The following is a 16481-nucleotide window of genomic DNA, read 5'->3' on the forward strand; positions in this document are numbered from 1 at the left end:
CCAGTCCTGGAAACCAATCTGTTTATTCCGGTACCTAAAGTCTCACTTATTCCTCCTTCATCACTTACTTACATATTCCTGGAAAGCTCTCAGAGCACACATCTCCACCGCACGCTGCTCTACCAAAATCAGTGGCAGCTTGTTTCAAAACAAAGACAATTGTGTTTCAATTCTACAAGCACACATTTAATGGGCCTTTACTATTCTGCATCAGACCTACAACCACCTGTAACATGATGAGCTACTAGCAAGTGAAAAAAGACTATGAGAGTGATAGGGTGCTGTCCTCAAGAGACCTCTGGGCACAGGCTGAGTCTGTGTGTGTGTGTCAAAGGAGGCTGTGACATAGGACAACACTAAGCAGGGCCACTCACTGTCCTAGAGAATCAAAATTCACAAAAACAAGATTTAAAGCAGAAGCAAATACAGCACATTGGACGTCAGTGGCACTTTCTTAGTACCACGCTCCCAGAACACTTCTGTACAAGGATAGTACAGAAGGACGGAAGCGAAGCAGGGACAGAAAACCCAATGAGGGGAAACATTAAACAACCCTTAGCCATTAAAGGAGTGTTTCCCCACATCACCCTCTGAAGGTCTTGGCCATAAAGTGGATGTTTTGCTGAGCAACCAACGCTTTGATCATTCAGATTCTGGATTTTGTGTAGTGTTCGCTTATTTCACCTCTCATATGTAAATACCATTGTTATAAATGTGCATGCTCAAATGTTTCCAAGATGACGTCACTTTGCATTTCAAAACAATAGAGCCTTTGTGAATAAATGCAAAAAGAGAGATAGGTGGTGAATTTGCTTTTGGAAGGGAAGAGAGTTCGAGAGATGTATGGAAAGGGGAGTTTGTGTGATGGTATGTGGCACAGTGATAGTGAGCTGCATAAAAGCACCCTGTCCTATAAATGAGAGCGTGACCGCTTGAAGCTAATTCCTCATGAAGTTGTTGCGTTTCCCAGTTAAATGTATGCATTTGCACTCAAAAATATATTCTCAAACCCTCAATAACTAGTAAATGCCTTGCCCTATATAAGATAGTAGTGGGGCATAGAATATAAAATGTCTAAGGGAAATAAAATATAAGGCAGGTAGGGGAATATGAAATACAGGGGTTAATGGCAGCAGGGCTAAAAGTCAGTAGGAATAATATGGGGGCTCTTAGACTAAGTAAAGGATTATATTGGATATACTGGAACTAAGGGTGAAATGTTTCTCTCTCTAGCTCTCTAGCTCTCTCACTCTCTTCATCATGTCTGCAATGCTGGTACATGGATAAGCACATATGCATTGCCATGAGCATAAAGGACAGAATTTTTTCCCTGACGGGAGACACATGGTCCGAGGTTGAACTGAAAATGGGTATGGTTGGCACACTTCTCCGAAACCCTTAAGACACATTCAGGTCCCTTGAGGCATCATCCTATCTCCCACCCACCCTGATAAGTGTTCTGTTGCAAATTTAAGAAGGAGAAGTAAAGATTTGGTCAGTCAACCAGTAAGTTAAGGAGTGCATAGCTGGACACTTGCTGCAGAGCTACCTAGTCACCACACTCTGAGGTCTGCCAAATTTCAGGGGACGTTTCAGCGATACAGGCCAGTATTGCAGATAAGAAAGACCAATGGTCCTGTGCACTGCACGCTAGTGAAATCACCCTATCATAAACTCAACACAGCAAACACTGCCACAGGACCTTGGCAAGAAGCCGATGATTGTGCTCTGACCATCTTCAGACAGAACTAGAGTGCACACACAATAATTCAGTATAGCTAAAGAGGATGTAGATTAGACTAATTGTTAGCATCATTTATACAACAAAGATATGCCTCATCTTTAGAAGACACTCATGCTGCTATGAGGCTATTATAATGCCTTTCGCTGGGTGTCTTGGCAACACATTTGTGGGTTGGACCATACCTGGTGCTCTGGGTTTCTGCCTGACATGGAAACTTCCACCATGATACTCAGACCTCCAATACGACACCTAAAGGGATGCTCACGTTACCGAAAAGATGCAGACACTCCTGACATGGGTCTCATGCCCCATAACATGATCCCAAGTTCCCAACATATTGCCCAGTCACCCAAAAGATGCTGCATCTCTAGCACAGCATCCAGTGCACCAACATTTGACTAGACACCCACAAGTTGTGAAACCAAGCAGTACAGATGGAAAGAATATGTTTATAAATCTGAACATGGTGATGTTGGTGCTGGAGAGGGAGATGGAGAAAAATAATAGAATCGTGGTTCTACAGGAAATAGAATTCATAAAAGATAAAAACTTCACTGAAGATACAAACAGTTTTATGATGCCGGAGCAAAGTGGGCAAGGAATGCAGAGAAAAAATAGCTGCAGTGATTGGATAAGGATTTTTTGTTCTTTCTTCTATTCTTGTTTGGTTTGGCGACATGCTACGATTAAAGCACCTCAGCTCAAGTGAACAGGGTGAGAGCAGAGAGAGAACGCCACAGGTTTTACAGACAAGAGAAACCATCAAGAATTACAAAGGGAGACAGGAGTGTGGGAGGAGAGCATTAGGGTCATAATGAAGGAGTTGTAGGCTTGTCAGTACTTCAAGGGTCCAGTGCGCCTCCGGGCAAGCTTTGACCTGCAAAAAGAAAAAAGGACATAAGAGCAAAAAAACAGACAACACTTCTCACTACTACTGGTAAATTGAAATAATGTATTGATCTAAATGCAGATAACACATCAGGCTCCAAAACTGATGTCAGCAGGGGGACCAGATTGATGAGAGGACAGAGCGGCCCCTCCACTAGGGCAGAGGAGTGTCACCCCCTGCTGCCAGTGCAGCAAAAGTGAAAAATAAAATTGTAATAAAATGAATTACCATTTTATTATTCACTGCTCTCAGCCCGAGCAGTGTTTAGGGGTGGGGCAGCTGCTGACTGGCAGCAGGGGAGTGGTGTTCACTCCCCCAGTTTACCATCCGCATGTCTCTTTGGCTGGCTGCCTTGTGACAGCCAGCCTGACATGTGCAGTGTAACCCTCTACACCTAGCTGTATTAGACAGCTGGGTTGAGAGCAAGCACTGGCCCCATGCCTGCTGGAGTGTCGAGGCAGCCGTCTCCAGCCAATCCTGTCACTGCTCGCATGCTGCTCTTCTGTAGTATGAGAGCAGCATTGGGATTGGAAGAGGGTTGGCTAAGGCTCCAGGAGGATTTGAGGTGATGAGGAAGCGTTGATAAGTACATTTTTAAATGTGTTCTTTTTTGGCCCACTGATGGGCACTGTGAGAACCCAGCATTGCTTCAGCCTTAATTATAGAGCTCTCAGTCACGGCCCGTTTTAAAATCTGTTAATGAGCAATGATTGAGAGCTTTGGAGTGTGAGCCTAAAGGCATTGTGATTTATCACAGTGCCTGCCACTGGCTCGATGACCCTGCATTTTTGAGGGTCACCAACCGCCACCGTGATTGGGGCTCTAACATTAGGAATAATTGGCAGAAAGTGCTTATTTGGGCAGTATGTACTGGCAAATACCAATGTTTGAGTGCTCTGGTGAAAGTCAACAGTGAGGACGGAAGAGCAATAAGAAAAAGCTGCTTAATACAGTAACAGTCTTTCTGGTGAGTGCACTATTTACCTGTAAATTCTTCACCTGTAGAATATTTCCAGGTGTATAACTGGATCCCAACATTTCAAAGCTCACACGCCGCTGGTACAGAGGCCTGGCTTCATATCGTTGTCAGGAGTGGTGTCAGATGATGTTGATCAATATTATGCTGACTTCGGACCAAGAATGCCATTTTCCTTCTTGTTTTTTACAGCCTTTGAGGTGAGAGGACTGGTTGATATTGACAGTAGTGCTGTGCCAAAATGTATCCTTACGACTATCCATCAAGCAGGGAGGCAGACACATTGGTGAAGAAACTGCAGGTAGAGTATCCACCAGATTACCTGGTACTGCAGGTAAATAACTTTTTCTACTGATAGATAATTCTACCTGCAGATTCCTCACCTGTAGAAAACATTCTATAGCCAAACCCAGCTAGGAGGAGGGTAGATGGATCTGGCAAAATTACCATCCCATCGCACCTCCCAATCCAGGCAGTAATGCTTGATGAATGTGTTCAAAGATGCCCACTTGGATGCCTTGCATATCTCTGCCATTTGAACTCTTCCAGCAAGGGCAGGAGTGTGGCTTTGGCCCTGGAAGGATGGGTCTGGATTCTTTCTGGAGTTTGCTTCTTGACCAGCACATAGCAGGCCTTAATGTATAGTATAATCCACCTTGAAAGATTCCTTTTCTGCACTGCTTTGCATTTCTTGGCATCTCAGTACCCTACAAAGAGCTGGTCATCCAGTTGTGTGTACTTTGTACGGTCCAGGGTCCAGGTAGTAGTTGACTGCCTGTCTAGAATCCAATCTATGCAACCGCTCCTTCTTTGTGGGATAAAGCAGTGCATAGAAGGTTGGAAGGGTGATGAACTAACTCAGATGGAACGGAGTAGCCCCACCATGGGCAGGAAAGCAGCCCTGTTTCTCAACACCAACTTGCCAGGGTAAAAGGATGTAAAAGGTGGGCAGGAACTAGGGGCCAGATGTACGACCCTTCCATTTAGCACTTCGCAATTTGCAAGACATTACGAGTCGCAAATTGCGAGGTGCTAAATGAAATGTACAACAGTGTGTTTACACTGTTTTGCGATTCCCAATGGGGTCGCAAATTGCGAGTCTCATTCATGTTAATGAGCATCTCGCAATTTGCAAGCCCAGTGTGAATGCCAACCCTCCCAGGGATGGTGACCTGCTGGGCTCAGCAGACCACCATGTCTGGGACTGATTTTTAATAAAGCAGCTTTTTTTTTTAATGAAGCCCGTTTTCCTTAAAGGAAAACAGGATACATTTAAAAAAGAAAAATGAAATGTAAAACAAATTAAACGTTTTTGTTTAATTTTTTAAGGGCAGACATTGGTCCCTGGGACCACTGCCTGCCCTTAAAAAATATATTTTGCATGCATTTGCAAAGGGGAAGGGGTCCTCTGGGGTCCCCTTCCCATTTGCAAATGCATTACCACCTATTTGAAGTTGATGGTAATTGTGAGTGTTTTGTGACCGCAATTGTGGTCGCAAAACATTAGTACATTGTTATGAGACTCGCTATTTGGAAGGGAATAGCCAGTTGCAAAACCTATTTAGCGAGTCGCAAAAAAAAAATTGCAATTCGCTAAATAGGCTATGTGCATGGCCCAATATGTTTTTGCATGCGCAAACGGGTTCGCAAACCCATTTGTGCATGCAAAAACGGGTTGTACATCTGGCCCTAAGTGCCTGCAACTCCCTCACTCATCAGGCTGAAGTTATTGCTAATAGAAAAACTGAAAGTTAACATTAAATTAAGGTTCCACTGGGGAACAGCAAAGGGGGTAGGAGGATACCGATTTGTTAATTCTTTCAACAAACTCATCACAACGGGTGATTTGAAGACACACGGCTGGTCTGGCAGACAGGAATACCGACAATGCCAATAAATACCCATTAATAGTACCAATTGCACAACCCCTCTGCGCAAGGGGGAGAGCAAATTGTAGAACCTGGGTTAACTTGGCCTGCAAAGAGCCAACACTGTTGTCCGTGCACCATGCATCACTGCCAGAGGGCAGGCTGTGAAAATTGTAAGGATGCATCATCCTGTGAGCACAGGTCCGAGGGGTCGAAGTTCATGCCAAAAATATTGTGCATTCATTCCCTATAATCTTCTTCTTCTATAAGCCTTTGTGCCTCTCTCTTAGACATCTTTTGAGGAGGAGGCTCCATAGGCGGAGCTGATGGATCAGAGTTCATTGTCTGGCAGAGGTGGAGGTGGCAGCGTTGGTGGCTTTGGTAACAGGGCTAATAACGGAACTGCGATGCTGGGCGCACATGTGAAGGGTGGTGCAAGTGATGGTGCTACCGGACCCGAGAAAAATGCCATGATCATGGAGAGGCTGAAAGCTGTTGTTGTGCCGGAAGGGTGTGAGGGCCTGTTGAAAATGCCAAACATTGCATTCAGGAACGGCAAGGTGAGTCTGATCCTGGTGCCAGAAACACCAGGAATGATTTTGTCGGTGCTGAGAAGTCCAGCATCTGAGAGTTTGTTGAAAGAGCTGAAAGGCTGTTATAGATGCCAGGGTTGTATCAGATGTAAGTATGTTTTGAAAGTAATCCAGATTTTTAGCATTCACAACTATTCAAAGGAATACAGCACAGAATCATTCATGAACTGCAAAACAAAAGATTATGTTTATCTGTTTCAATATATCTGTAAAAAGTTCTATATTGGGTCCACAATAAGAAAGTGGAAAATCAGATGGCAGGAACATGTGATGTTGATTAAAAATAGGGATGATAAATTGTTGATTAAAGAACATTTCAATGCTGTACATGATATGGCGGACCTTAAAGATATACGGTTTTGGGGCATAAAACATGTTAAAGGCTATAGAAGAGGAAAATTGACCTTCAGAGAAGGTCAATTTGCTTCCATTGTAACAGATATTCTGATGTATTTTTGGAGACATCCGTTTCACATAGGTATATTGTTTAGTATATCTCTGATGACTACTTATACAGGGTTTTTTGTCATTTGGAAGTGTGGGCGCTCCTGTTGTAATGCTTTAATATTTCTGTTGGAATGTATTTTATGCTGGATGTTCTGGAGATAGCCATTTCATACAGATGTATTGTTTAGGCCATATCAGATTACTATTAATACAAGGTTTTTCAAGTGTGGGGGTTATGACTTTGCACAAGATACCAACTCACAAGCAACTGCGATTCTGTAAAGCAACTGAGATTCATTGTTTAGAAAATAAGTGAGGGGTAATTTATACAGTGCTGATTATTATCTATCTTTAAGTCTGGGACAGAAGAACAAGTTACTTTCCTTCGGTAACACCTTATTTTGTTGACTCTAGTTAGCCGTAGGTTCCTTACCTTAGAATTATCCCCAGGCGTTAGACTGGTTTTGGATTTTTTTCGTGAGCAGTACCACTGTGCGCCGACCGGTGGTGTCGTTCAGCTCTGCGCACTGCCCCCCAGCACTGGAGCTGCGCACGCCGGAAGTAACATACGCAGTGCCCATATAGATACCACCCCAGCGTGTTGACGTCAGTTTCTTTAAGCGACTTTCCACACCAGGAGCGCGGAGCCGCAAAGAACAATCACCACTGGTGTGGAAAACAAGGGCCCAGAAAGGGTGAAAACCTTGTCCCGCTAAATCAGTTCGCAGAGAACGGAGGATGGGTGGGTACGTAAGGAATCTGCAGCTAGATGGAGTCTCTACAGATAAGGCGTTCATCTGATAGAGACTTTTAGCAGCAGAATCCTTTCCTTAGGTTAGATACCCAAGCAATACCTTCCCGGCGATGGGTCTTCAAAATAATTTCACACTAAATGTCCTGCAGGACAGAGGAGGTAAAGAGCCCAGCCCGACTGACCTGACTGCACAAACAGTAGTGTTTTCTGAACATATGTAAAGAGACCCATGTTCCTGCCTGGCAGATGTCCAGGACCAAGACTCCACGTACTAACACAGTGGTTGCAGCCATGGCCCTGTCGGAATGAGCACGCACGCCCTCAGGGGGGTTGCTTCTTGGTCAATGCGTAGCAGATCTTAATGCAGAGCATGATCCATTGGGAGATGGTCAGCTTCTGCATGGCCTTTCCATTTTTTGTTCCGTCATACCCCACGAAGAGTTGGTCGTCCAGCCGGAACACTCTTGCGTGGCCAAGGTAGTACAACTCTTTTGGGTCCAGTCGGGGGAGTCGCTCCTCTTCTTTAGAGGGATGTGGCAGAGCGTAAAAAGTAGGCACGATTATGGACTGGCCTATATGAAAAAGAGTAACCACTTTCGGCAGAAAGGAAGCTCTAGTGCAAAGAATCAGCTTGTCAGAGTAGATGTTCAGGTATGGAGGCTTAGATTACAAAGACTGAAGATTACTGACCCTCCAGGAAGATGTTATTGCCACTAGGAAGGCAGTCTTGATAGTAGGGCGCCTAAGAGGACAGTTGTGCAAGGGCTCAAAAAGAGCACACATCAAGAACGTCAGGGTTTGATTAAGGTCTCACTGAGGCATGATGAAGGGGGAAGAAGAAACATTTTGCAAACCTTTCAAGAACTTATGTACAATAGGGGATTTGAAGAGGGAGGGCTCATCAAGCAACCGCAGAAAGGATGAGATAGCAGAAAGATAGCCCTTGAAGGTGCCCAGAGCAGAGCCCTGCCGGGCAAGGAAAAGGATAAAGAGAAGGACCTGAGAGAGCGGAGCAGAAAGAGGGTCAACCTGTTTCTCTGCACACCATACCACAAATTCACCCCAATGTCAGGTGTATACCATCTTGTTGGGGGGACGCCAGGCAGCCAAGATAACATTGCTGACTTCTGAAGGAAGGTCAAAAGTTATCAACTGCTTACGCCACTTCACACAAGAAGGCGGAGCGTTGACACGTTCGGGTGGAGAACCCTACCCTTTTGCTGACAGAACATCCTTCTGAAGGGGCAGCCTGGTCAAAGGATAGATAGCAATGCTCAACAGCTCAGGATATCAAACTCTTTGAGCCCAGTTCGAAGCCACAAAGATGACTTGGTATGACCAGAGCTCCAGAGAAGACAAAAAGCATGTCCAAGCAGGACCCGCCTTGGAAACTCCAGGGCGCAGAACTGCTGACATTGAGCATTCTCGGTAGTGACTAACAGATCTAACCAAAGCTCTCCCTACGGTAGAAAGAGACCTTGCTTCACCTCTAGATGGATAAGTCATTCATGATTCACTAGGCATCTTCGGCTGAGTGCGTGAGCCCTGGCATTCAGAGAGACCGCCAGGTGTTGAACCACCAGGGAAATGCCCTGCTGTTCCAGCCATGTCCAGAGACGCAGGCCTTTTGACAAAGGGTCCACAACCCCAACCCTCCCTGCTTGTTGCAGTATCAGGTGGCGGTGGTCTTGTCCGTCAACACTTGTACTAGACTTCCCTTGAAGGGTAGAAAGCCTTTTAATGCCAGCCGGATCGCCCTGAGCGCCAGAAGGTTGATGTTGAGTCCGAATTTTGACAGAGAGACCAAAAGCCTTTGATCTCCACCTCTCCCAGATAGCCACCCCATACCAGGAGTGATGTATCTGTCACCACTGTGAGATCTGGTTAGGTAAGGGACAGGGTTCTGCCACTCACCCAACCTCGGTTTGTTAACCGCCACTGCAGATCCTTTGCAGTTCCCGCCGAGATCTGGGCCATGTTGCAGGGATTTCCATGAAGCCGTGGCCACTGGAACTTCAGGCCCCACTGCAGAGCCTGTTATGAACCCCAATATAGGCCTAGTTAGTTGGACAACCCTTTACCTACATCGGTCCTACTATTGTTCTACATAACAGGTCTGGCGCTGACTTTTTACCTAGTTAGGTGCTACATAAATGTCCTCTGGTTTTCTCCAAAAACTAGCCTTATTTATTATGAATGAGGATTCTCAGTATTGCAGAAGGATTACCATCTTCTGCTCAATAACTCTGTATAAGGGTCACCACTGTCGTCATCCTTGCCCAACATGTGCATAATACACTTCTGGGTAGAATCCCTGAGGGTACCTTTCGGGTATATAAGCACTACATCTTCCCTGGGCAAAGAGGAGGAGAAAAGACGTCCATGCTGAAGAGAGACACTGAGGTCCCTGCACGCAGACATTCCAGCACGCGGTGGTCTGACATCCCTTGAGGGTAGGGTTGTCATGTTCGATAGTTTCCAAAAACTATTCGCTCCTTGGTAAAGTTGTGGGGCTTATAGTGGCACTGTGAGCTAGCTGGTCTACAGACGAACATATCCATTGGGGGTGCCTGGAATCAGTCTGGACACCAATTCCTTAGTTTGTGTTGTCTAAACGTGCAGATCCTATATAAATTTGTAGGAACTACATGACAAGCCAGCATATGCCAGCGGGCATATGTCACAAGCAGGATGCACAAGACCATAAGTGCCCGCAGCCTCAGAGTCTAACCAAAATCCAGGATAAAGGTTGAAACACCGTTCATGAGGATAGGCCCGAAACTACACTGTATCCAGAACAGCTCCGATGAAAGGGAGCATCTGAGAGGGAGTCAGGTGTGATTATGGCACGTGTGAAACCCAGGGAAATGCAAGAGGTCAACCTTAGTCTGGAGGTGGGAGATGACAGCCTGGGGCGAGCCCACCTTGAACAAACAGTTGTGGAGATAGAGGAAGACTGGCACCCCTGATCTACACAGATCAACTGTAACCACTGCCATCACTTTGTTGAATACCGGAAGGGTGCTGGTAAGACCAAAAGGAAGCAGGGTAAACCAAAAGTGCTTGTGGCCCACCGTGAACAGCAGGTAATGCCTGTGAGCAGGCAGGATGGGAATGTGGAAGTTGGTGTACTGCAAGTCCAATGCTACCTTCAAATTTTCAGCATCCAGGGAAGACAGGACTTGAAGGAGCGTGAGCATTATAAACTTCTTCTTCTTGTGTAAGAAATTGTAAGGGGACACGTCTAGGATATGACGAAGGCCTCCGTTCTTCTTGGGCAACATAAAGTAGCCGGAATAACAACCACAACCTACTTTTGGTGTTGGCACCCTCTCTATGGCTCCCTTGGCCAAGGGAGCCATCACTTTCTGGCAGAGCAAGGAGAGATGGTCCTCCGTCAGCTTTTCGCAAGTGAGTGGCATAGATGGAGGGGTAGTTATGAAGGGAAGGGAGTAGCACCTTCGGACAAGCTGAAGTACCCAGCAGTCTGTTGTTATAGACCTCCAGAGGGGCAGGTGATGGTGTGTCCCACCTCCTACTGGAGGTCCATGATGGTAAGAGAGCAAACTGAAGGGGTTTGGAGGCTGGGGGTGTGGTGGAATGGCCTGATCTATGGCTGCCCGACCCACGCGGACTTTAGTTACCGCGTCCTCAGCCATGCAGAGGCTGGGAAGCTTGGCATTGTGGTGGCTGAGCTGGTAAAGATGCAACTGGAAGCCTGCTCTGTGGCTACGAAAGGAGCAAAAGGCAGCCTGATGTTGGCGAGAGGCCATAGAAAGGCCAGAGAACCTGGTCATAGCTCAGCTACCTTGAAGTGCTCCAGCACTGAGTCTTCCTTGTCTCCAATGAGACATGAGCCATCAAAGAGCATGTCCATAAACAATGCAAGGACATCCCCGAAAAAGAGAGTTGTTCTTAGCCAAGCATGGCGCCGTGAGGCCCCTGATGAAGAAACCACTCTGCCCAGCTCGTCGGTCATGTTCAGTCCACATCGAATTGTGAACTTCGCTGCATCTCTCCTGTCAGATATAGCTTGGGAAAGTATGGCCCGTGCGTCCTCTGGGACCAAGGCCAGCACCTTTGCAATCAAATTCCACAGGGCATGGCAGTAACAGTCCAAAAGGCACTCAGTTTTCAAGGACTGCAGTGATAGGCAGCCTCTTTGAGTCCCTATCCGATGGGGTGATAGGGAATGCACCAGGATTCACACAGGAGGTGGAAGCTTGGACCACCAAGGTCTCTGGGGTAGGGTCTTGCATGAGGAAGTTGGGGTCTCCTGGGGCGGGGAGTGGGAAATCGCACTGTTCACAGGAGGCCCAGTGCAGGGTTTGGACCAAGTCCCCACCAGAACGTCCACGAGGGCTTCATTAAAAAGGAGAAGCAGTTCTGAAGGGGCCTCTCCCGGCTGAAGCACCTCTGCCAACACATCAGCCTTGACTGCACCTGAGGGTAGACTAAGGTCCAGGAGCTTGGCCTGCCCTTCTCACCATCAAAATAAACCCCCTCCTCTGTAGCCACAGTAGGCGGAGACAGCATGCCAGTATCTTGAGAGGTGTCCAGTCCGCTGGCGTTAGCCAATTCCTCACAACAGTCCATGTTGGGGTCTAGGGACTGGTATTCTTTGGGTACAGCCATACCCCTAATTCTCCTCGAGTCCCAGCCCATAAGAAGAGGGTTCAGGTTCTGGCATGGAAGGCATGGCTTCAGTTGGCGACTGGACGATGCCCTTCCGGTCAGCATCAGGACCGGCGCCAGGGAAGGTCGAGGCGGTTCGACCGTCACCGGCCTGGATCCATGGGGCCCAATAGGGGATGGAACTGCCGGCAGAGAACCAGTGAGGACACTTCCTGAACCTGGGGACCCGAAGGCATGCCAGCGGAAACAGACACCCAGATATGAGGAGTTGGGCTGGCTGCTCCGGCTCCAGGAAACTCAGGGAGGCATGGAGCCGACACAGGCGCAGGCTCAGCCATGGAGTCAGGCCTAAAATGACCATTCTCCCTCGCATTGTCGGATGACGGTGACAGACGGGGCGAAGTCGAAGACCTCTGACTTCTTACTCTATTTGGACTTGTGAGACTTACCTGTAGATGACTTGGAGTATGATGAGGATCTTGGGTTTGGCAACCGATCCCGGTACCACCTTCTTGACCGGGATCAAGACCGGTGTGGTATATAAATAAATAATACCGGATCTAGGTTTGACTGGACATAGCAATAACAGATAGCTCAATAAATAAGAGTCAAGATTCGAGGTAGTAGGAGTTTGCAGGTTTAATACAGCATAAAGGACAGGAACAGGACAACCTGCACGGGAACAGGATGGCAGGGCCCTGCCGGGGGGACAGGGAATGAGCGCGCTAGGGGAAAAGGAATCGGCGTAACATTTAATAACAGTACACAAGCATATATACTAAAACAGTTGCATTATAGTGAATACAGTAGGCGGATCAGTGGGTGTGGTCAATAGCAGTCGCGAAAGATAAGGGTGAAAGTGGGTGTAACAAGAGGCGTATACATGGACATGTGATGTAAACGTAACAGAATATGTCATAAATAGGGCGGAAACATGGAGGGGGCTACCTAAGGAGCCGGGACCTCTAACCTAATGGTGCGCGTAAACTGACAACGACGTGTTACTAGGAGAAGCTGGGGGCTATGAACTCTGCGCTAGGAGCAGAGACTGAAGTCTGGGGAGTCAGGGCGACATGTACCTAAACCCTATCTAGTATCTAATGTTTAGAGGACATGTTGATATAATCCAAAAGTTATCGGGGTAAAGGCTAACAGACTCTAAGACTGGAGCATGCAATATTCTACATGTAGTGCGTGCTGAGGAATATTAAATGACCATTAATACAGTATTTCTCTTGCATGGAGACGTAAGGGCTAGACAATGACGGAAACTATTGATGCGATTCAGTAGCTTAGGAATGCAGAGAAGGAGGGCTGGACTGATAACTAGAATCATAACATACTCTTGGCAGACTCATAGGCAGAGCCAGGCCGAGCCGGGCACTGCGAGGCAGGAAGTAAGTGAAGGGTCGAGGATACAGGTGGGGGCTGTATCGCTCCTCAGCGAGGGCTCAGGAGAAAGAAACTGAATCTGGTGTCCGGGCCCTTTTGAGGCCTAGAAACGGGGACTTTTCAATGAAATAACGTGCACACTGAGAAACGTGGCAACGTAACTTTACATAGGCCTAATACTCGTAGCTTTCACGAGAACTGGAAACTAGTATACTAAGGATGGACACAACTGTAATTGCGTCTTTAATCAAATATGGGGAATACATATGCATATTAATCATGCACACATAACATAAGATGGGGGAACACGTAGGGACACAGAACATGGCAAAATTTACTTTTCCACATTCCCTCCTTGTCACTACGTTTCCATCAGGAAACATCAATATTCATGATACCATCTATCATTTCATACAGTATCATTTGTTCGTCTCGAATTTTCTTGGAACTGGATTTGGAACGGGACTTGGGACTAGGAATACAAGAGGTAGCACAAATGCCGCAAATCGCAGGGCCACATTGTAAACAGAGGCAGCAACTGAATATGATCGCTACTGCAATACCTAGAAATGACAATACTTTCCATCCCCAGGCGGAAATTATATTCCAGAACCAACCGGACCATGTCCAGGTGCCTGGATCTTGGTGTAACATATGGGCAATATTATGGAGTCTGGTAATAGCTGAATAAACAGACGGTGCGTTATTAGGAATGAAAATGCAGCAACTAGATCCGATGACTCTACATGCCCCGCCCCTATCGGCCAGTATGACGTCAAGGACGAGACGATTCTGGAGCACGACAATTCTCATAAAGGATTGCTCTTCGGTTAAGTTACCTAGAGCAGAAGTAGTCTCAATCACTACTGCTTCGAGGGTTCTCGTTAATCTACGTATCAGTTTACTATTCACGACAGTACCTAAATAGGGGAAGACGCCTTTATTGATATCTATGTATTGCTCTAGAGCAGTTTCAGTATAATCGACAATCGGGAGGTCTCTCTTGTGTCTAGTATGTACTAGGTGGGAATTCCTATGATAGTCAGGTGGGGCTAGAAAAACTGGTGGCAGTAGGAAGGCAATGTAACAGGTACCCTCCCAATCGAGGGGCAGACGAACATATGCGGTCTGACCACAAACAAAATAAGAATGACGTGAAGCTTTGAAAATAGATTTCCCACTGTCACTATACTTGACAACAGTAGTACAATCACTATGTCCTACATGTATGGAACCATTATTTCTGACACATAATTCGCCTTTGACTGGTAATACTGACATAGCAGGTAAGTCTGGAGTAGAATCAGACTGAACATTCAGGACCATAAAATTCGAAGAATAATTACCCAAATTATAAACTTCATTTTCTAGATCTAACCCTGTTCTGTGGGGAAGACCTTGCTTGTCTGGAAAACATGTACTGTTAAGAAAAGACATATCTGTTGAGGATGACGTTAACGTGGACCATGCTCCACACGAACCATTATGTGAAAATGGATAAGGAAAGAGTGGCAGAACTCCCTTCGGTGTCTGAAAAGGGGGGAGTCGACCACACACCCAACAATTAGTGGCATTGCTGGTCTGGTGTGAATAATGTAACATGCGGATAAAGGAATTATTACGCATAGCAAGACGATATGAGAGTTCATGAGGAGGTAGATCACTAAACGTGTGCTCTACTGTAACATTAGCAGACTTATTTACATGAGACACTGGGAAACACAAATAAAATGCATAACATGTGCAGGTAAACATAAGGCTGAAAAACAATATGAAGCTTAGAAAAACGATACATCGGATTGAGTTTTGACTAACTCTCTCACTGTGGGGGTCTATTATATACATGTCAGAAACCGGTCTAACCGTTTCACCTAGGGGAGGACTTAGACAATCAAACTGGCTGACTTATTTTACTAGACCTTAATTTTTTCTTATACTCCTGCTGCGGAGTTTTCTCTAACAGGGAGGAATCTGTATCATTGTCTTTTGCGGGACAGTCCTTAAGAATAGTACTTTGGCAATCCTTAAAATCCTCGGAAATGTTCTTGGTAACAGGTTTTAGTCCAAAAAATCTTTTCACATGTGACAGGTGGACCCAGCCCTTCCTGCCTTCCAACTTGACGGCAGTACGGGTGGCCAGGAGGACCTGTTTGGGCTCCTTCCAGCGGGGCTCCAGCGGACTTGAACGATCAAAGTTCCTCACAAGAACCATGCATCCGGGAACGATTTCATGCGGTGCCACCTCGGTATTGTCTGGAAATGCGGCGGCAACCTGTGAACGACAAGAGTGTAGGGCAGACATCAAGGAAGCTAGGTAATCTGTCAGCATATTACTTGAAACATCGGTAATACTTCGGGGTCTAGGTGTACCCCACATGTTAGGGGGGCGGCCGAATACGACCTCGTACGGGGACAGACCTGATCTGGAATGTGCGACCATGCGCATATAAAACAAAGCGACTGGCAGAGCTACTAGCCAGTCCACACCTTTCTCTTTACATATTTTGGCGATGCGGATTTTCAGGGTCTGATTATGTCTCTCTACTAGACCGGCTGCCTCAGGATGGCGTACACAATGAAACTTCCACTGGTACCCTAACAGAAGGGAGACATGTTTCATGAGCTCAGATGAGAATGGTTGGCCGTTATCAGAATATACGACTCTAGGGAGTCCATAACGGGGGAAGAATTCACGAACCAACTGCTTGGCAGTGGTCGCGGCTGTGTAATCTGGGACTGGATATGCTTCTGTCCATCTGGACAAAGCGCATACAACTACAAGGACATACTTGAAACCTCGACATCGCTCCATCTGAATATAATCCATTTGGAGGACTTCAAAAGGGTGGTCAGGGGGCTGGAATCCACCTTGTTCCACCGGGACACTTTTACCTGGGTTAAACTGGCAACATATCATACAGGTACGGACTTTCTGCTTGGCTGCAGCTCGTAAATGCTTGTTGAACCAAATGTTCTGGATACTGTCTAACATAGCTTTTTCTCCTAAATGTGCTGGACTATGTGCGGTATTGCTAATGACTTGAACCATAGAGTCGGGGAGAAACCATGTGGCTCTACCCTTCGTTACCCATCCCTGATCTGTCTGGACCCCTCCTTGTTCGGACCATTTCTTGATTTCATCGGGAGTAGCATGTAACTGGATATCTATGACATCTTGAGTGG

General features: G+C 46.4%; 1 protein-coding gene across 4 annotated transcripts in view; it reads right to left on the minus strand.

Moving 5' to 3' along the window:
- Positions 1 to 2173: 2173 nt before the first annotated feature.
- The window catches only part of KIF1B (kinesin family member 1B), a 1137443-nt gene continuing 1123135 nt past the window's right edge, over positions 2174 to 16481 (minus strand). For all 4 annotated transcript variants that reach the window (XM_078642264.1, XM_078642262.1, XM_078642263.1 and 1 more), the window contains one exon: positions 2174 to 2621. In XM_078642264.1, the coding sequence (XP_078498390.1) occupies positions 2579 to 2621 (43 nt within the window). In that variant the 3' untranslated portion in view covers positions 2174 to 2578. The remainder of the gene's footprint in view (positions 2622 to 16481) is intronic.

The sequence above is a fragment of the Lissotriton helveticus genome, chromosome 5_1 (genome assembly GCF_964261635.1).
Source record: "Lissotriton helveticus chromosome 5_1, aLisHel1.1, whole genome shotgun sequence".
In the NCBI taxonomy this organism is placed as follows: Eukaryota; Metazoa; Chordata; class Amphibia; order Caudata; family Salamandridae; genus Lissotriton; species Lissotriton helveticus.